The sequence below is a fragment of the Perissodus microlepis genome, chromosome 12, assembly GCF_051167445.1.
Source record: "Perissodus microlepis isolate ML-2025 ecotype Zambia chromosome 12, ASM5116744v1, whole genome shotgun sequence".
NCBI lineage: Eukaryota > Metazoa > Chordata > Actinopteri > Cichliformes > Cichlidae > Perissodus > Perissodus microlepis.
The window spans coordinates 25,974,529-25,996,851 of record NC_140472.1 but is presented as its reverse complement, the minus strand read 5'-3'; the positions used below and the strand labels follow the sequence as shown (position 1 = coordinate 25,996,851).

The 22,323-nt window shown below is 38.9% G+C and overlaps 2 protein-coding genes across 2 annotated transcripts; both read right to left on the bottom strand.

The window, feature by feature from the left end:
• Positions 1-1,897: 1,897 nt before the first annotated feature.
• On the bottom strand, positions 1,898-6,725 carry prnpa (prion protein a (Kanno blood group)). The gene is made up of 2 exons (XM_084947195.1): positions 6,440-6,725; positions 1,898-4,194 (listed from the first exon to the last, which is right to left on the bottom strand). The coding sequence occupies exon 2, from the start codon at positions 4,191-4,193 to the stop codon at positions 3,675-3,677; it is 519 nt and encodes a 172-aa protein (XP_084803321.1). The 5' UTR covers position 4,194; positions 6,440-6,725; the 3' UTR covers positions 1,898-3,674.
• Positions 6,726-6,833: 108 nt separating this feature from the next.
• Positions 6,834-22,138, bottom strand: rassf2b (Ras association domain family member 2b). The gene is made up of 11 exons (XM_084947194.1): positions 21,718-22,138; positions 16,894-17,033; positions 14,558-14,631; positions 12,918-12,993; positions 12,476-12,627; positions 11,306-11,418; positions 10,011-10,153; positions 9,629-9,782; positions 8,806-8,927; positions 8,536-8,633; positions 6,834-8,309 (listed from the first exon to the last, which is right to left on the bottom strand). The coding sequence occupies exons 3-11, from the start codon at positions 14,608-14,610 to the stop codon at positions 8,240-8,242; spliced, it is 981 nt and encodes a 326-aa protein (XP_084803320.1). The 5' UTR covers positions 14,611-14,631; positions 16,894-17,033; positions 21,718-22,138; the 3' UTR covers positions 6,834-8,239.
• Positions 22,139-22,323: the final 185 nt, after the last annotated feature.

Sequence of the window (22,323 nt, the reverse complement as noted above, 5' to 3'; positions counted from 1 at the left end):
CATAAATAAATATTATCAATGTAACTAAAGATAATGCAGTATTTGATTCTTTTATTGATTTCATACAGATACATACAGGTCATTTCCTAAAAAAAAAAGGGAAATGTACTATTAATCATTCTATTTCATGTATTTGATTATTTCAGATGTAATTCATATTTTAGAGTAGTAATAGTAAATTACTTCGTGTAATCAAGATGAGAGACCACGGCTATAAAAGCGAAGGTGGATTTGGGAAGTCTGTCGCAGCCATGTCCTGTCCGTTTGTACGCGAGCAACCCATTGCGGAAGGTGCAAGATTGATAAGGAGAGTTTTCAGAATTCAGCGTATATTGCGGGATAGACAGGATCCTTTAGCTCAGCGCGACAGTGTGCTCATAGAGAGATATCGATTTTCCCGTGAGGGTATTATTTACTTAACCAACTAGTTGACGAGGGGGTGCAGGACCACCACCTGTCTTTTTTTGCTCTGCCCTTTTCTTGGTTGCTGTTATAAACAAACAAACAGATTATTTCAGGGTCTCTTTTCAAGAGACTAAAAGCAATATAAGTGATAAATATTACCATTCTGTAGAATATTCTTATATTTCACTTTTACTTGTTTCCATGTTCTAGTGGGTCCTGTTGTGGCTCTAATGTGAAAGAGGATATAATGTAATATAATATAATATGATATAATGTAATATAATATAATAAATTTACCCTACCGCCTACTGGTGTTGGCCAGAGGGGCCGATGGCGCGATATGGCAGCCTCGCTTCTGTCAGTCTGCCCCAGGGCAGCTGTGGCTACAACCGTAGCTTGCCTCCACCAGTGTGTGAATGTGAGAGTGAATGAATAGTGGCATTGTAAAGCGCTTTGGGTGCCTTGAAAAGCGCTATATGAATCCAATCCATTATTATTATTGTTGTTATTAAATTACTTGTGAGTTTAATTTGTCAGCAACTTTCTGCCAGCCCTCTCTCCTTGCTTTTGCAGCCTTTGCAGTGTTCCCTTGCGTTTTAATTAAACTCTGAAACTCCTGAAATCCCTCAATCAAGAGTTCTTGCTCTGCTGCCGAAAAATACTGAGCGCGCTCCTTCGACATTTTCGCCGACCAATCAAAGGGTTGCCGATCAATGTTTCTACTATCGATGCGTAGCCCCTTTTAAGCCACCCAGTGATCTCACATTACTTCATCCAGCTGTACTAATCGTCAACAACAGGTGTGTTCGGAGAACCGGAATAGCGAGCTTAAAGTTGGCGCGATGATTTGATCTTGGATGTGTCATTTGATCTTGGATGTAGTAAGCGAGGTACGAAGAACGGACCCCAGGCCTCCTCCACACCATTATTGTGTTGGGTAATATGCTACACTAAGCTAGATGTTGTGATGGGTTTTTCTTTCCCATTTAAAGGATCATGTGATCATTCAGCTCCGTATTAGTCTGTAGATTTCCAGACATTCAATGATCCCTAACAAATGTATCAAACTGTGTGATTTGGCCCCCCCTAATGGTCCCGGTCTCTCTGATAGACTTGCTTTGTAAAGAATGGTCTATTTTACTTGTACCGATTCCCTCAATGCCACATTTAAATCCCTTGTCAGACCTTTAACCTGCTTCATTACAGAAATAATTAAGAACTAGCAAACACTTATCAGCTCAAATTAAATATGAACCCCTGAAAATAGGGCATCGTGTATAAAAATGGCTGCGGCTCCATAAAGGTTAATGCAATATTCTTGTTAAGCATTTCAAATTAAAGCTGGCCGTCTGCACGTTGACCTTTTATTGATTTTATAACTGTAGGTCCAGTGTGTTGGTACACAAAATACCAGACATAACTTAAATAAGTGCACTATCTTGATTTTTACACTTAAATGTTTCAGATAATCAAATCAATTTTTATATTAGACAAAGAAACCTGAGTAAATGCAAAATGCAGTTTGTAAATGATGATTTCTTTTATTAGGAAGAAAAAAGCTGTTCAAACGACCTGAAACCATGTGAAAAAGTAATTGCCTCTCCTTGTTAGATTATAAATTAACTTTGATTAACCACATTTTTTTTTTTGGAAAGCTCAGTTCAGTTTCACTAGCCACACTTAGCCCCGATTATTGCCCTCATAACACAATGCTTCATATCACAATCTAAAGAAACCCAAGAACAAATGAGAAACAAAGTCACTGACGTCAGTCTGAAAAGGATTACAAAGGTTCCTAAGGCTTAATAATAATCTAAAATGATGCGGTTAGCATGGAGAATAAATGTCAACACGAAGCTATATCACACATTTATTTTACATTCATAACAGTATTAAATATTAAAGAACATTCTTTAATAAAAATCTACAAATGATCATAAAACATTTAATTATGCAAATATGTCAATGAAAGCAATACTTAAAAATATAACCTATATACAGCATAGGCAAAATTATGTAACAATTGTGAGTACAAGAAAATAATTATTATAATATGTGTTAAATTTGTTTAGATCAGAGGAATAAGGAAGGATTTGTCTGTGTTTCAGTTTGGCTTAGCTGTAGCCTGAGAGTGTGTGTAATTGTTTAGAGGGAAAGGAATTTATTGACACTGGGGGTCTGCTGTCATAAAAGGAGACAGGAAGCTACAGTTGGGGGTTGCTGATGCTTGTACCTTTAATAAAAACTCATAATTGTTATAAACTTAGAAGTAGGCTTGCAGGAGACTCTCCACCTTAAATGTAAATGTAAATGTAAGACAACAAGAGGCCAATGGCCCAGTGGATGCAGAGTGGGGGTCTCAGTGTTTGTAATATGTTAACTCTGTTTTCTATGTTGTGTAGAGGAATTTACACAGAGACACACACAGTGCTTTGAGTGTTACGACGCACCCACACCTACATGCACACTCACTCACGTGCACTCACACATACACACAGGTACGTGCACTCACATAGACACATGGGTACGCGCACACACACACAGACACAGAGTTTGCAGCACACCATGGGGGTTTTATGATGGGGTCACTTCTATAAAGCTGACTGTAACAAACAAAGGAGTGGAAGATCTGCAGAGGGACACCGGCCTTGCACGTCTCCCCTTCTAGAAGATGCATGCTTAACAAGATGAATAAAGGTTTTTGTGAAAATGACTACTGAGTCCGGTGCCGTCTCTGGATGGCCAAGGAATAAAAAAAAGAACCGGGGTGAAACTGATTTCGCAACACAATGAAAAAAATATTTAAATTTGGTAATTAGAAAATGACATTAACATCTAATCCTGACACTGTTCCTTGAGGTAGACTTAACTTAAAACAGATCTAATTAATTCCTGCTCTATCTTTACAGACTGTAGTCATCACCATATGTATAAAAACAGTGGCCACATTAAAAGAAGTCGAAAATGGGACAGGATAGCAACATCACATCAAATCAGATTACATTTCGTGACTTTAATAATGATTTTTGACCGCGTGTTTTCATATTCAGCGTAATGGTGTCACATTGATAAGTCAAACTCCTCTTATTGTCCTCACGCAGGGTCACTGAAGTGTCCATAAAACAAATTGGCAACAGGTTTTTATTTCTGAAAACTCAAATTTCAAGTGAACTGTGACTTTAAAAATGTCCCCTTTACAGTAGGATGGGTTATTTTTGAAAGGAGGGTTTTTTCTGGTGTGTTTGTAAATCTCAGCTTCGTCTCCAGCGCTACATGAATGCCACCCAGTGGCCCATGAGCAGGGACATTAGGGAGCCAATGACAACAATGATGCTGTTGTAGATTGGGCCACTGGATGCTCCGGTGTAGTACTCCACATCACCAGAGCCCTCTGGCTCATAGCCAGGGCGGGGGCCATAGCCGTAACCACCTCCGTATCGTGGGTATCCATAACCTCCTCCATACCCTCCATATCCACCGTATCCTCCGAATCCTCCGCCATACCCATACCCATACCCAGGACGGCTCAAGGCAGAGCCGAGCATGGATCCTCCTATTGCTCCTGCAGCAGCTGCCCCAGCTACTTTCCCGGCACTGGGGCCACTGCTCTGGACAGGCGGTGGTCTGTAGGGCTGACCTCCCCACCCCCGGCTGTAGCCTCCTCCTCCTCGGCTGAACCCACCACCTCCACGTCCACGGCGGGCCTCGGAGCCGGGTAACAGTGTGGCCAGGAGCAGCACACAGAGGGCCACTGTGGAAAGTTTGTGCATTTCCAACGTGATTTTCATCCTGTCAAAATAAGATTATAGAAACTTTATTAGGACTGAATTGGTTAATGAGGTTAATGAACTTCATTAGTAATCGCTTTTACTTCTATTACATGTTACATCATCTTTCAGTTGTGTTGTTAATTTTTTTGCTCAGCTTTGTTCTGTCATTGGCATTTAAAAAATTATGTATTCATTTTGTTATTATAAACAGGAAAATCTAATTTTTGTTTCTGCTGTTGCTGTTTTAGATCATACATAGTAAAATAATTACCCAACAAGTACCAACCAAGGATTTCTTTTAAATTATTTAAAGAGAAAATATTTATTTGCATTATTACTACTTGAATTACTGGTGAGTACTTAAAGCAATTTATTTTTTTTAAACTATACTTTATACATTATATAAAATGGAAAGGTTCTTGAACTCACACAAACACACTGATGAGATGTTCTCAGTGCAGCTTTAGTCCTGCTGTGTGGTATTATTACACTGCTGATGAATTAGGAACAGCACAGATCACTGCTCTTAATCCAGCTTTGAGAAACAAATCTTACACAAGCACTGTGGCATGAGTGCTGAAGCAGACAAGGGATCAGATCAGACTCATATTTTCTAATGCACCTCAGTTAGGATCCTGTAGATGGGGTCTGTTTCTAAATCTATGGATTAGCTCGTTTTTGTTGGGATGGAATTCATATTTTCTTAATTCTGAAATCTGACTATTTTTGACCTAATCCCAAATTATGGACAGGCTAAGACATAAGATAACCATGTAAAAAGAATTAGAGAAAGATGACACAGGCCATAAAAATAATGTATTAACAAACATCCAGGCTACATTTATATATGAGGTTTAGGTGTAGGCTATGTACCATAAATACAATATTATTGATATATTATTATAAAATATCCAACATTAAATTATGTAAACTCCAAAAAAACAGAAACCTAGTAAAAACATCTTGCATTAAGTATGTCACTGCTATAATCTGTACTAACAAAATACTAGTGAAGATTGTACTTTATATACAGTGTGGTAGGACAAGTGTATTTTTAAGTACTGTGAAGTCTAAGCAGGTCCTGTATCTAATAATAATCTCAGTAATGAGGTGAACATGAGGACTAACATTAGAGTTAGTGACTTGTTTGTGCCACTAAAAAGTATCTCAAAATTTTAATAACTCAACTTGAAATATTGAATCATGTTGAAATATTGAGATAAAATTGGGTGGCAATTTCTGTTTTTCTGTGGCAGAAATACGCTTGCGTCAAAACATTTACTCAAATCTGTACACTTTTGATGTATGCATGACTACATTGAGTGGGTTTTTTAATGCTACTTTGCACATGCACTCTGACACATTTTAAAAAGAAATATTGTACTTTTTACTTTTATTCACCAGCTTTATTTTAATTACGTCTTCTCTGGATGAGGATTTAAATAGATCATTTTAATAAGTATGTTATAGAGTTTTAAGAAATACTCTCCAGTATTTAAAACGCCTACAGCAGTTTCACCTTGACCAACTGCGTCACTGAAGGACAGCTCACATATTAGAGCATCGATAACACCAATCCACTAATAAGGATCGCTATCACTGAATCATAACTACGTCTGTTTTTCAAACTTTAAATCCAATTTAAAGCAAAGTTTAATCCGCTCCACTTAAATTCTCTTTTATCAACCATTCAGTCTATAAATCCAGGTTGGTTTTATATATTATTATTAAGTATCCATGATTAAAAGAGAACTTAGATTTGACTTATTTATTATAATCCTTGTTTGTACCTTGAGATGCATTCATATTAATTGTAATTAGTACTACCATGTGTTGCTTGAGAATTAGGATTTGACAGATACCACAGTCTTTGCACGCTGTATGCAACTTTTATATTACATTACTTTGTATAGTACTACTAATTCTTTTACAAAGAAATGAAATACATGTCTCACCACTGATTATATGACCATTGGCTCTGTCAACAGACAGTGTACACTCTCTAATCTGTGTCCTCTTACAAGGTAACTCGAGCTATAATTACACTGGGTCAATTAGTTTGAGAATAATCCAGTGACTCTCAGATTACAGCTACACTTTCTAGATATAAGCTCTGATCTGTGCAAATATTTTTTTTAAATATCCCAGAAATAAGAACAAAAGGCTTTAACTCACTGAGCCTCATACAATAAACATCCCACATTTTGATATAAATTAGTAACATGAAGAAAAAAGAGAAAAAAATAGAAATAAAAAAGTCTTACTTGCGAAATTAATATTTTTTTGTGTGGCGGAGATTTGGATGGTATTCCTCTTGGGAAGCTGAAGCCAAAAGTGATGTTCACAGCTCAGACTCCTCTTCTTGTCTGTGGGAAAGTATGTTTCAGGGCCAGCCTGTTATCCGTCAGACAATCTCAATCACCTCATTGGCTGACTGTGCAGTAAGCTGCTGGTGCTGCCGACATCACGCATAAATACCTGAGAGCGCGGGCTTAACATTTGCGTTTCTAATTTTATCTGAATTATTTCACTCTCTGAGTAAACAAACCAGAACGTTCAGCGAGCTCTCCCGAAGCTTCTGCCATCATCTGCCACTGCAAACGAATTCAGCATCGTTAGGTAACAGTGACTGCAACAAAAACGGATGAGAACTACAAATTCATTTTCCCCAGACAAATTTTTTATTAAATAACAAACATTGTACGAAAACTTCCACAAAGTAGTGGCAAGAGTTAACACTTTAAAGGCTAAAATTTCTTCTTTACTTTGTAAAAGACACAATACAAAAGCAGGCAAGTCTTAGGAGTCACTAAAAACACAACATGCATGCTCTCACACAATCTTCGGGGCGTCGTCCACTGCGTGTCAGAAATACTGAACTGTCAGGCGGAAGGAGACAAAGTGCTGTACACGTGGAGGCAAACCGCACTGCTTAGAAATGCTCGTTCGTACGTTTAAAAACATTCTCCGTAAAATTCACAGTCTTGTGGGATTATCGTTTTGTGCTTCTTGTCTCTGCTGGATGTAGATGTCAAAAAACTAAAAAAAAAAAAACTAAACCAAAATGAAAACAAAACATGAAGATTTTGTGCAATCTAGTTAACGTCAGGCAAACCTTTAGAGTAAGACATTAATGTGTGTATGAACAAAACAAGTAGCTCAAAAAAAGTTGCATTATTCCAAGGAATAGTCTGTTATTTTGGGGAACTTCTGGATCTAACTTCATGCTGAGAGTTTGGCTTCAATGTCACCAGATCTCATTTAAAACTCAGTAAGCAGGACAAAGACCGGTGCCACCAAACATAAACACGGCAGTTGAAGTTTTGGGGGCTTGATATGCAGGAATCACTTCTCCATACTCTTTCACTTGGGCTTTTTATGCATTAAATTTAATGAAATATGTAAGGTTAATTTTTGTCACCGTCAGACCACTCCACATTTACAGGATGGTTGTTCCCTGTGATTCTCAGTCTTACATGCTGCCTACACGTAAAATGCCAAATACTGTGTGTAACTGCATTATCACAGTCACAGCCTGCAGTGGCAATAAAAAGATTTCACATCAATGAAATGAAAAAGGTCCTAAATGCTTACATCAGCTTCAAAGTATCCCACCAACTTTGTGTGTTTTGTGCTTGGAGAAACCTATATAGTCACTATAAGATGACATTTGTGCTTTAAAACGATTTTGAATATTTCCTGCAGCGAAGGCAGAAGACGGGTTACATTTTAGCCTCATCTTGCAGGCTAACAGACTAAAAAAAGGTTAAAAAACACAAACAGGAGACGTTTGTCCGAGTGCTCTGTTCATGGTAAAGAAAATCAAAGAAAAAAAAAGTGTGTGTGTTGCCATGACTCTCAGTATCACAGAGATGGTCACACTCAACAAGTGCACGAAAGAGCAAACTGTGGGCTGACTGATTGTGGGATGTGCTGAGGGAGGACAGTTGGTGAAACATGTACTTGTTGCTCTTGTCAGCTGATTCTTGGTCATTCTCTTGGTCACGGCTTGGCAGCTGTGGTGACAGTTTGGTGTGGGGTTAGGGGGCCCTACCATGAGCAGATCACATACACTTTGCCCCCTCTGGAAGACACTGGAGCTGCTTCTCGATTATATTCCGAATATAGTTATACCTGCAAGTATGAAGGCAGAGGAAGACCAAATCTGAGGATTTTTTTTAAGAGCCAATAAAAACACATGCACATCCACATTAGACTGGGGGCAGGTGGTGGGCTACAAATAGTTTAAAAATAGCTTATAGGCCTCCACTTTTCATATTTATTGCAGCTCATAAAAGTTAAAGATGTTAAGAGTATGTTTACTGAATGCCAGGACAGATTAAAAATGTATTTCTTATACCTTCTCCTGAGTTTCTGCACCTCTCTGTCCTCCTCTTCCTTTAGCTTGGTGATGAAACTCTGGAGGACAGGCATCTCAAACTTGATATACTGCGCCACCTTGTGGAAGCAAAGAGAATTTTAAGGCCAAATCCGAAAAGATAATTGAATATTGGAAACACAAGTGCAAATACTTGTGCGTATACTTTATTCGTTTTACAAGGAAAAAGTAACTGTAAAATAATTAATACACGTTCATTTATAGCTATGAAAAAAGAAAATGGTGATTTACATCATATGTGACTTCTTCTCCGAGATCTTCTTCCATGAGGAATATTTTGCAGACTTGCTCACATGGTCCCTGCATGACTCTCAGCAACATAGGATAGTCAGTCCGCTTCAGTTTCACTCGCTCTGAAACGCCAGAACATACATGGAGTGATGGATTAATAACAATAACACATTTTATACACAATGTCCTCACTCACATTGTTTGCCTTTGGGCTACATGACACATATCCATATTTGTAATCCACATAGCCAATAGTTCATGAATAATTTAACACTGACATTCAGACTTTACAGCTGGATCTGATGCAGAACTTAATCAAAAACAAACAGCAAGAGCACTCAGTTGTGTGTGGGGTAGTTTGCCATTTGTTACCACAACATAATCTGCAATCTCATCAAACATCTTCATCATCATTTTGAAAGCATCATTACTTTTCAGTTACACTTCTGCTAATTGCTGTTTGATTACTGACTGCAATGTGTTTCTTTCAGCTCAGAAAACCCAGTGAGTGAACAGACATGGAATAATGACAACACAGATTCTGTGTTGAGTTTCCAAATATCATAGCCTCTAAAAAAATAAAAATAAATTATAAGCTTTATAGAGACCCAAAAGGTTGATTCTGTTCATCTTGACGTAGCATTTTCAGCTACGAAGCTTTATAGAGAAGCTCTGTGTTGTAGCTTTAGTTCAGATTTGATTGCACCACCAGGAATAATGCAAAAACTTCCAACTTTAAAAGTAATAAAACTAAAAGTCTAAAAGTAGATGATAAAATTAGATAAAATAAAATTAGTGGACTACGGCTAAAGTCTTAACTCACCTCCACTAGCATGGACCAGATAGAGTGCAAAATCATCTGGGCTGTTTTCGATTTTGAACTTGTTAAGGAGAACTCGTAGCACCTGCGGCGTGGTCATACAGCTGTTGATGCGAACGTTAGTCACCGACCCGTAAGCAGGCGTAAACACTGCTGTCTGAGGATGAAATGGAAAAACATTTTGAATATTAATATTTTAAATATTAATTTAGGTTCAGATAAAATTGTTGAAGCTAAAACTTTTACTCTTTTCACTTTTAAACACATTTTCTCAAGAAAAATGTAACTAAAACCTGTTCCCAAATCATTTGCTTTAAAGCGTCACATAAATGAACTAACCTAATGAATTTTATTTAATTATTCTGTAAGTTTTTAAAAGTTTTACTTTATGGTTGTAGAAGTGTCCATTGATGGAGAATCGATGGCGTCGGATTTTCCTCTGGTCACTTGGCGACCTTCGCTGGCCTCTCCTTAAGACCCCGGCATCGCTCTTTGTCCTGAGGAGCTGAGCGGAGCTCTCACTGTCCTCTGTCAAATCAAATGTTGAACCACCTTAAATTACTGATTATTATTCAGTATTCTTAACATTTTCATTTAGCCCTAAGCTAAGATCACAAAATAGTGAAAGAAAACCATAGTTTTAGAAATAAACATCACTTACACAGAACTGTAAACAGATTTTGTCTTTCGCTTTAATGTGCAAATTTTATTTTTAATTAAAAATGTGTTTATAGCTAATTTCATTTCATCTCAATGCGATCCAACTTTTTTTCGCCAAGATGCAGCCAGTTTAAAAACAAAATATTCTTAGTAAATGACTGATGTTTGAGGCTGCTTACTCGATCCTCATTATAGCCAACAGAGTAATGTACAGTTCAAATGAGTAAAACCAAAAGAACAAGTAGCAAAAAACTGAGAAACAGCTCAAAAAAATCTATAAATACTGAAAGAAGTGTGAGCAAACACGTTCAAAATAAGATAAATCTATCTATCCATCCATCCGCTTATCCTTTTCAGAGTCACAGGGGGTGCAGGAGCCTATCCCAGCTGTCATAGGGCAAGAGGCGGGGTACGCCCTGGACAGGTCGCCAGTCTGTCGCAGGGCTAACACACAGAGACAGACAACCATTCGCGCTTACATTCACTCCCGCATTCACACCTATGGGCAATTTAGACTAATCAATGAACCTTTCCCCACAAACTGCACATCTTTGGACGGTGGGAGGAAGCCGGAGTACCCGGAGGGAACCCACACAAACACGGGAAGAACATGCAAACTTCACACAAAAAGACCCTGGCCTGATGGCGGAATTAAACTCCGGACCTTCTTGCTGTGCGGCAACGGCGTTAACCATGGTGGCACGGTGGTTCTGATATTTCCTTTTTAGATAGGAAATATATCAGATGGAACTAAAAAGATTTTCCTTTAGACTTTGAAATCAAAGTAAAAGTTGAAGCTCTACCATGGCTCGTGTAATAATCTGAATACCTCTACATATTTCTCTTACTTACACTCACACTTGTACTGGCTTTTTTTGTTCTAATTTACACCTTTGGGTTAATATTTTACTCTTACTTTATTGGTTATTTATAACCATGTAGATACAACTTGAAATATTTAAAATCTAAATGACTGAAGTCTTAAAATATAAATGTATAAAACGAAAGTCCAAAATTTACCTTCTGCCTCCTCTTCAGTCACACCGTTGTCCTCTGGTTGGCTGTCAGGTGGCGTCACTTCCACTGTGGGCGAGCTCTGCTGAGTGTGTTGACCATCTGTGGTGGTGGGAGAACTTCAAACAGGGAACAGGAGAGAGTACATTTATGGGGTGAAGGAGAAGAACTGCAAACTGTCAAAACTGTAAACATACAGCTAAAAATATTTTTTCAGATAAAAACTGCACCTTCAAATGATAACTCCCATCATGTATTTATGACCATAAACTGCAGTTTCTCAAAAAACTATTATCCTGATATTGATCTTAGTGTGGACTAACAGCCACTAGAATCTTTCATATATAAAAGAAACTGTAAAGCCATTAAGTTTAAGAGCAGTCCAGGTCTGCACAGCTGAACTAAAACTCCCTCCACACCATGTATGAATCTAGAGGGAGATCTCGATTAGTTTGTGAGATTTTCTTGAGAACACCAGTTTTTCTTTTTTCACTTTGGTATGTGTTTGTGATGCCATCGACATGCTGGTCTGTCCTCACTGTAGTGGTGAGTCTTATTATTAGGTTTCCTGTAGTAGCTGCCATTTTTAACCTGCTGTTTAACATACGTCATATCTGGGTTGGTTAGTTTCAACTTGTGACTGCTGTTCCTCTTTGCCAGTGCAGCTGTTCTTTTATTTAGGAGTTGTGACAACGTTTCCTGTCATAATCAAGCAAATTTCAGAAGAATCTCACAGCAATTTGGCTACTTATGAGGGTTTTTTTGTTGTTGTTTTCATGTTAACGTCCAAATGGCAGCTCTATGCCTGTGGGGCCTGCTATCCTCGGAGCAAGAATAGCTTCTTTTGATAAATGGGAGCGCTGAAAATGGCACTAAGAGCCTATTGACATGGACTGATTTGCAATAGCTTGGAGTAAGATCCTCAATTAAACCAGAAGTGTGGCTTAAAAGATTCACTTTTACTTATGGAAAGCTGCCAATTTGTATCTTATTTAGGAATTAAACTCTATTTCCATGGATTTAAATCTCAAACCCTAATTACACACTTTTAAACATTAAATACCTGCTTGTCTTTCATTGGACAAACTAGATAAAATCTATATCTGCCCTCACTGACCTCTCTGTATCACCATTTCCGGTCACTGGGGTGTAACTGGATCTGTCTGGAGCTCTTACCCTTGACTGTCCAGATTGCAACCCGAGTGCCAAGACGTGGAGGAGGGGGGCGGCCGGATTCGCTCGTGGTCATCCTGCATCTGTAGCCTGATTGGTCGCCGGAGGCCCCAAAAAATATTCAGCAAGCCCTCAACAATCAGTTCCTCTTCTTCCTGTTGGAAGACACGAATACTGATCAATATACACAAACACACATATACAGTAAATACACACAGACTGGACAGTTGTTACTCCTTAGGGATATAGGGTGAAATGGGTGGGGTATATTATATTAAATATATTAAGAGCAAAAGTGAAAGCAGGGATGAAGCCTCGACACATTCAGGTTCTTCTGTTTAAATTTAAAACAATAAAATAAGATTAAACACATTCACTCACTCACTCTGTACTCACACTGTATGTGAGTACATACACACACAAACAGAGAGATGCAATTACTCACCTCTCTGTGCCGCAGCTGCAGATTCTGCCCTTCATAATAGAGGTTGTAAGTTTTAAGATGTGACAGGACTGTTGACCTGAAGACAGAAGTAGTTAAATCACTGGAAGGAAACAAAGTTTTAAGGAGATTCCCACTGATTTACCACCTCGTAGTGCCTGCAGCTGTAATTCTGCATGCACCGTGCACACATTTCTATAACATAGTGTAAAAACACTTTTAACAACACTAGATCAAATTTTGGGGATCTTTATGCATCCCAAAAATGCATAACATCATCACTAATGGAGTGACGCAAATATATCTGAAAACCAGTTGGTGCTAACATCACTGGATACAGGTCACTGCACTGACAATATTTCTGGCACTTAATCACCACTTTGGTAATTTTGGATTTCACTTAGTTTCTGTGGTGAAGGCAGCTGAGAGATGAGCAAACAAAAAGAAAACTATTACTATTACTACAAAGCAATTCTATGCCACTGTGCAGGGGCAGGTTGTAATATAGCCATGTAGTAATATATCACCTCCTGTGTAATGCTGGTGCGGCCCTCCACAACATTCCTGATTCATTATGTGACCCTTTTATTCTCCATTAGCATTACTTGATAGCCACTACTACATTTAAGTTCTTTCCCACCAGATAAGAACCAGATGAGATCAGGATTAAAAGTAAGTCACAGAATTGAGATTAATGTGTAATTTTCAGATCCCGTCCTTTCTTTCATTAGCTTTCATTTCTTTTTTAATGTACAGACAGAGGAAGAAGGAAAGTGGGTGTAGCAGTTTCTTGGTGTAGTAAGATAAGAAGCATGTCTAAAGAGAAGCATTTAATGTCTGTTCTTGGTAAGGCTGAGATTCAGTTTCAATTGATGTTTTCTCATCAGCTTAATAAAGCCACCATTAAAAACTTTGGAAAAGACATTTATCTTTGGCTGTGTGAATAAAATGTTGATTTGGCTTTCTGTTGAGAGGTTTGGGGTTTCAGTAGATGCAAGTGTGTGATTTCCTGTCTCTGTGTTAACCCTGTGAGTGACTGGTAACATGATCTGTGTACTGCTGTTTATTATTCAGTCATCTTGGCAGGATATCGTGTCTTGTATGCTTATAGAAGTCAAATGTAATTTGACAATTAACTGACAAGCAGTTTCAGGACCAGGTGAAGTCCTGTTCCCTTAATATTTCAATGTCTCTATACTGAAACCCTAAACAGGAGTCTCACAATACAAGTGAACGTATATGCATGTAGGCGGAGTAACTGTAACTTTATGTTATGGAGAAAAATAAATGTTAATAGTTTTCAGTGTGCATTATTTATCATTTTTATTAACTGATTGGTCAGACTTCAAAAGCCAAAAATCACACAGTTTGTTTGGTATTAGGGATACTTGTTGTCATAAATAAAGACCTAGATTTCAGATAATGAACACTGCAAACAGTTAACAGGCTGAAACCTTTAAAACCACAAACATCCCTATTTCACATCGTCTTTTTTAAATTAATGTTTTTTTAAACATACCAAAAATGAATAAAGGCTACTCATTTGTTTCCCTGTTGTCACTTACTGTGAGTTTATAATCTGTATAAACATACTTATGTATATGTCTGTTTATGTGAGAAACAGCGCGGGATGGAAGACTTACTTGCTGACGAACTTGTTCTCTCCGATCTGAACCCCGTACCGTGTATCATCCATTCTCAGTGAGCATGAGAGGAGCTGAGACACAAAGAAGGCACACAGAGTTAATGTCTCATGACTCCTCATGACCAGCAGCGAGCACAGAACAGAAGTGACAGAGTGACTGCAGGAAGAGGAGGAGGCAGAGCTGCAGACCGTAAACAATAACAAGAAGATGATATCTGCTTTCCTGGCAACTACTTCCCTTAAGATAGTTAAACCACCACCACTGTGTCCCTGTACTAAATCAAAACGTATACTATGTGAATGAGGGGAGCAGCTGCTCTCCTCATTCTCTTCTTCGTCTTACAATGTATTTTCTCTTTCCTGTGAGCTCTTTCACATAAACAAACGCTGCACATTTGCACATGCAGCTGTTTTAAATGGCACTCTGCCACCACCCTGCAGAGTTTTCCTTCCCTCTTCGCTGAGTGACCGAGTGTTTCTGTGTGAGTTTGGCAGGATAAAAACCTCCGGATGAAGGACAGGTGCAGGACACATGGACCACCTGCTGCTGCAAATTATTTCAGCTGCCTAAACATTAATCTCTGAGCATGCTACTGGCAAAACACATTATGTGCCTTCATCTGCCATATAGCACTTTTCTTTTCTTTTTGTTTTTCCTCAGAACATGAAGACCAAAAATTAAAGATGCAACTGTTGCAGGGTTTTTCCTCAAAATAGGCCTTTGGAGTCAGAGGCACTTACCAAGATTAGTTTGCATGTAGATGAAGCAATGAATCTTTGCTATGAATCACCTTACTTAACACGAAATTGAGCATTTTGCTGCCGTTTTAGCAATTTCATGAGCAAAAACACATTTTATGGTTGACTAAATGTAACCCCACCTAAAAAAATGGTTAACTCTTTGAGGTCTAAAATCAGTGATGACGTCTGGCCTAGCCCACAAAAGTTATTCCCCAAAGAGAAAGTTCATGATAGTTACTTAACAAGCCCATGCTATAAGAAACATCTTTTTTTAAAGTAATTAAAATAAGAATTCTCTTTGGTTCTCTAACCAAACCCTGTGTTTTTGAGACAAGCAGAAAGGACATTTTGGAACAACTTTCAATGAAGAATGATAGTTTTTTAACCTTTGACCTTAATAATAATAACAAAAAATACATAATATGATTGCACAGGGTCATCACTGATGCTGACATAGACCTTAAAAACACATTTTCTTCTGGGGATTTTCCTCTATATGTAGAAAGACCTCTGCTTTGTCATGCAATGTGCGTGATTTTTTTCTAGAGTGATATATTTCAATAAGTCACAACTGAATTGAAACAACATTTACTGCAGGTCTCAGCTTAGCCTCTGAAGAGAATGAATCCTATTTGTTTAAATGATCGCCTGTTTAAGGCAGAGATTGCAAAAAAAAATGGTTAGACATTCATGATGACCTGACAATACAGCTTCAATATCTGTGTGACTTTACACTTAGATCTGTCATCAGGTCACACTTTAGTCTTCACTCTTCAAGACACCTACACTGTGTTAGATTTAAGTAACATTTAAGTCCACACTATGCAACAGTGATGACCTACGAAATTACAACTATACCTACAGCTGCTATTCCTCTGCTGTTTGTTTTGCATCCCTTGCTGTCTCTTGTTTTTCTACCCGTAAGATGATCAGGTCACTTTTGTGGCAGTCCCCAGAGACTCCTTGACAGTAGTCCTTGTTCTACTGCGGAGTGCCTCGGCGAGCTGGAGGCATAGAGATGGTTCAAGTGGGTGAGCTAACTGAGACTACGAAGCAGAACAAGGACGCCCAGCTACAATACAAGACGGTGGAGTTTGAATCCTTCTACTGGGTAAGCAATTCACTGGACACAGCTTATTACTGCTCCATTGTTATTTGCAACAAACTCTAAATTTGTATGATTCATGTATATTTAAGAAAACGCATGTGTAGCCTCCTTTCATATTCCTTTTAGAGCATCTGTGAGTGACCTGAGGTGGTCTGCAGGCTGATTCCAGCCCCAGGTGTGTACTTTACCCATACCTGCCGTAGACTTTTTTGTTTTGTGTTAACATTGAAGTAGTTTTACTGCTAATTAGTTACAGTTAACCCCTGTTTACAGCATACTCCCCACAGTAGCGTTAAATACACTTGATTTACTGTAAACAGGCCGAAACACCGAAAACCATTTTGGACATTAGTTGAAAGGCCTCGGTTTAAACTACCTTCCTGTTACATAGCCAGTGCCTCTGTAACATAACAGCCAACAAAATATGAAATATTAAGAATAGATATATATATATAAATGTATTATAAGACAACAATGGATCTTACCGTTGTAAAGACTGAGTTGTTGTTGAGTCACCAGAGAAGAAGCTGCCTATGAGGAGAGGCAGCCAAAGTTATAGGCAGGTAGATTCTGTTTGTATCCTCAGGTGTCAGTGATCCAAGAGGGTCTTTTCTTCTGAACGTGACTGCGAACAGACAGGGAAGAGTGGGGACGTTAAAAGGAAGTGCTCCCCTTCCGTTAAATCACTTCCTCCTTTACTCAATCAGCCACACAGGAAGCCGACACAGGCCCTGACACAGCTTAAAACTTCCTCAATTCAAGCAGCACAAATGAATAATCCGCTTACACACACGTGGACGAGCCTCACCCTGTTATCAATCTTTAAACTCTTGGATCAGGCACATACTTCCACAGTTTAGTGTAAACAGAAGCAGCTTGAACACGCAGCGCTGATAAAATAAGATGAGGCTGTCAATCTCTGAAATAAAAAGCCTCAGTTAATGTGGACAAATTAAATATTTAACGCCAATCAGCCAGGGGCTATCAATATTTCATCACCTATATTAGCCCTGTCAAGAGCTCAAAAGCTAAGCACTGACCTACACAATGGAAGACATTAGCCTTTATTATCACGGTCAAAGGCAGCGGTCTGCGACGGACATGTGGCCAGCTGACAACACAAAAACAATGCCATAATTGTCTGAGATTAACGTGAACTTTATGCCAACTAAACTGGCATCTGAAAACAAAATTGATCCTTCTTTCATGAGACTTCAAGCTCCAGAGAAAAAGATTGACTCAGACATGTCACTTTTAACGCTGCTGAGAGGGCAACATTAAAAATGTGAGCCATACTCACTGCTCATTCATGGTGAGACACCCATTTTGTTCTTTTCACTGTTATTTTAGAGCAGTGTCAATCATCTAATACGAGGCAACATATTATTTAATTCAGGGGTTGTAAATGAAAAACTAGATGAATACAAATGATCTTCTTTTGGCTGCTCTCTTTAGTGGTTGCCAAAGTGGATCAGATGCTTCCATCTCACCTTGCCTATAGCATCCTCCTGTATCACACCTGCCCCTCTACATGTCCTCTTTCACTGCATCCATCTTCTCTGTGGTCTTTTCCTTCTGCCTGGCAGGCTCCATATTCACCTTCCTTTGTTCAGTGTATTCGCTGTCCCTCCTCTGCATGTCCAATCCATCTCAGCCTTACCTCTCCAACTTTGTCTCGACCTAAGCTGTCCTTCTTAAGTATCCATTTATAATGAATACATTATTAGAAATTAATACAGCATTGGTCAGTCATTGGGAGTGAGAGCATCTTCAACTCTTTTCAGGGTCACTCTCTACAAACTATAATCATAGTCCATCTCACTACCATCTTATAAACCCTCCCTTTCACTCTAATCACTCATCTCTACCCACTGCACCCTGGCTACACTCTCTTCTTCACCTTGGTACTGTCTGTCGCTTTAGATAATTGACCCCACTTCTACTATGAACAACACTTATTCTTTAGACATTTTATTTTTAGTTTACCTGGCACCTTACTCTTTTCATTTTGCTGAATTATGATAGCGATGGCTAAACTGATGCAAAAACTAATCAGCAGCTGGGCTTCAAATTCACTTTTACTATTGTAAAACTATTAGACTGCTATATTTTATAAACTTTATTATTACTTTAGTCTACTTTTAATGTGTTTCATTTGCACAAACAAAAAATGTGATTCAAAGTTTCAAAAGAGGTCTAAAAATGTTTAACAGGTTTTTTTTTGTCCTTTTTCGCTCCATTTCAAGTTATCAAAAAAAAGTGAACAATTTATATTGTTTTAGTTTTAGAACTCCATAAATGTATCAAAACATATGACTGTAATGGAAATGCAAAGCTAAAGCTCCAAATAATCATAAGCAGCCCACTGCAGAGTACTCACGTGTTATTTTTTTTTATCAAAATAAGGCAGCTCTACAATAGCAGGCCATAACATGCTCAGAGACCAGATTTCGATGCAGTTACCCTGTTTAACTGAAACATCTCCAAACCATTGATCACTTTTGTCTGTTATAACAAGAGATTCTTGTGTTAGTAGAAATGCTCTGCAGGATGCTGTGGCTGCAATAGCAGAACCAGCAGCATATAAATCTAGCCAGACTGACCCACGGCTGACCTAGTCCTGTTTCAGATCGGAGTGCTCTTCTGTGTCCAAATGTAGAGCTAATCGACCGTCTGAAATCCCCCCGTGCCTCATTACAACCTCAGTCAACCCGCAGCCTCCATCTACCCCCTCTTTCTATATATATTTATGTCTCATCATTGCCTCCGCATTTTTGTACCACAGTAACTCTGCTTTCCGCTGCTTTCTGTTCACAGTTTGCTGCTTCATGTTTCCTTGTGAAAGACTAGAGGCTATCTAACACACTATTACAAACCAGGATCACAACTTCCTCCAGACTCCCCCCCCCGGCTTGTTTTCTGCCCTCTTGCCCTGCTCCCTCTGAACCTCCTCCGTCAATGTCTTTGGCTGAAATGCTCGATGAATAGCTCCTGTCCTCTTCCCCTGCCTTCAGCCTCCACGTTACCACTGCTCTGCCTTGCTATTGTCATTATTGTCATAGCAACACCAAAAACATCTGAGCTCCCGAAACTAGTTCACAACACTGAGCCAAAAATAGTGTGTGTATGTGTATGTGTATGTGTGTGTGTGTCTGTTCGTCTCTCCTGCTCCTTGTTAGGCTTACTGGGCTTGTCAAAAAAACAAAACAAAAAAAACAACACCGTGAAGCATGACTCGAATCCGAATATGGCTCCCAGATTCCAGATAAAGACGGAGCTTTTCTTCCCTTTCGGCAGATGGTAGAGCTAAAGTTTATCAGCTGCTGGTTTGTTTCACATAAAGTCAATTAAATCTGGAAGAAATTCCCATCTCCGTCAATCAAAGCACACCCACTTTTTTGTGAAATAATGACGCCATGCAAAGTTTAACCATTCTACAAATATTTTCCTAGTTACAGTTCTTCAAAGTACATAGAGCTCGGTATAAATTTGGTGCTCTTTAATTTGGTGTAATTTTCCAGCACTCTGGTCTTTCGTAACTTCAAAAGTAGAGACAATGAAATTACATTTTCAGAGCTGAAACACACACTGACACTTTGTTCAAAACTTAAACCAAATTGGTTTTACGTCCACTTTAAACATCACAGTCTCACCAGCTCTGCACATCAATATCATCGGATATATCAGAGCTTCGACAGCCTCAATTTAATGTCTATTATGCAGTGCACGGGTATCAAAAATATAACTTGTGGGCCCAAACCAGCAACCCAAGTGATCTGCTTTGGCCGAGAGGACGGCTCTGGAAAAAATTGCAAAGAGGGAAGGCAGAAATGTTAGAGTTTTACCTGAATTTTTTTTTTAGGTTTATGGTTTTCTTACTGATTTTCTATGGACTCTGATCACCACGTTCCTGTGTGGATGCCCCTTCACTTCTCTTGTTCTCTGTCACTAATAGTCCATTTAATTGCTCCCCTTGAGGTTCAGAAAGTTAAGGTTTGCCATTGTTGTTCCAAGTGTCTTCAAAAGTGACACCACAATTATCACTGCACCTCCTGATTCCTGAACAAATGTGTGTGCGGCACTAGATTTTAATTATATATCAAAGCAGGAGCACAGAGGGAGACTGCGGCAGGAAAGATGGGATGTTAAAAGGAAAATAAATTAGTTTTCTGTTTCAGCCTAGTCTGTTATAGAAGTTTGTTTTTTTTTAACCACCCACATGTCATAATTTTGGATTACTATTTTAAAATTTGACTTATTAACTCAAATTTCTGAGAAAAAAACTTTAAATGTCAAACAATGGCCTATTGTGTATGTGTGTGGGTATTTATCTAGTTATTGTTTGGGTGAAGACTGGGGCTGTGTTGTCATTGATTGTCACTGATCACATAAACATTGACTATTGCAAGGGCCGTAAACACCAGGCTAAAACTTTCCTAAGATGGTGTCAAAAAAAATAAAAGCGTCCAGATGAACTGGCAGTCAAAGCATTTGAGATGTCAGAAAGGGCTATGGGAACTTGAAAAGACTATTTTGATATTTGTAATGGTCAAAATTTTAGAGAATAACTCAACACAAATCAGTAAGGGAAACCTTAAGTTGACTGGTACTAGCTACCAAAACTAAATATGGTCCAGTATTTGTGAAAACATTTAATTTTAATGTTTACATTGTGATTTACGCTTACCTAACTTTGTGATCATTTTACGAATTCGTTGCTGCCTAACCTCTTCTTTTTCATCTTTAAAATCACCCAAAAGTTTAAATCAAACGTCAACAAAACACTTTAAAAACACCAGAAACCACCATGGTGGATGGATTTATTGCTGGTATATATTAAACTGCAGTTTACAATATACTGGCAAGTGAGTGCACATTAATATTCACTTTTTTTTGGCACTGCCTCCGTCTATCCGGCCCTATTTTCTTGTTATGTAACGCGTTTTAAGGACACATCTTTATGCACACTCTGGTAGAGACCCAGTCCTATCATTTGCTGTTCAAGATTTAGGCTAGGGCATCATGTTTGGTGCCCTGATGTTTCCTCACAAATGCCTCACATTCGAGGTTTTTAGTCTGTGTGTGTCCCCTGCGCTTTTAATAAATAAATAAATCTGCAAATCGTCCTGCATTTGATGCTGTCGAAACACTAAGACTTCATTTTTATACAGGCAACCAAAGAATCCATCTGCAGCCAGCCCGTATCGCCACATCTACCGCTCAGACACATCATCATGATCAGCCTACTCAGCCACACCGACCCCTCTGTCTGCTTCGTGCCGACTTTTGGAAGTCTTCTCACGGCTCACCTAACATAGGTCTCCTCGGTCCTTTTCTTCCGTCTTCCAGTCGTTTATCCAGTCGTTTCTCCTGAACTGAGCGTTAGCCGTTAAAACTCCTGGGGCAAGTCGCTCGTTCTTCTGCCGTTGGACACAATCAGCGGGGCGCGTGCAGCAGTGCATCCAGAAGCTGGTAGGAGGAGGAGAGCGCGAGAGGTCCATCTGTTGTGGCGGAGCTCGCGGCACAGCAGCGTCGCGGGGCCCCGGCAGGGAGCCAATCAGAGGGCGAGGCTGACGTGTCTTTGTTCGCGCTGCGTAAGGAGATGAATGAGAAGTGGACAACAATAGCAGAGCAGAAGGCAAGGACATTATTCAACAGAAACCCCAATTTAATGGAAGCACGACACAAAAGTACAATGTCCCACGTCAAACTCTGTCCACGCATGTGCAACTTCATGCTAGTTTATGGCTCTTATGGAAGATCAGATCTGCCAAAATACAATAAACTTAAAAAAAAAAAAAAAGTATTTCATTATTTATTACTGTCCAAGTCAAAATTTCGAGTTATGCATCTCAAAATTTCAACTTATAAGTTTAAATGAGAAACTTACATTTTGAAAAAAATACCTTCAAATT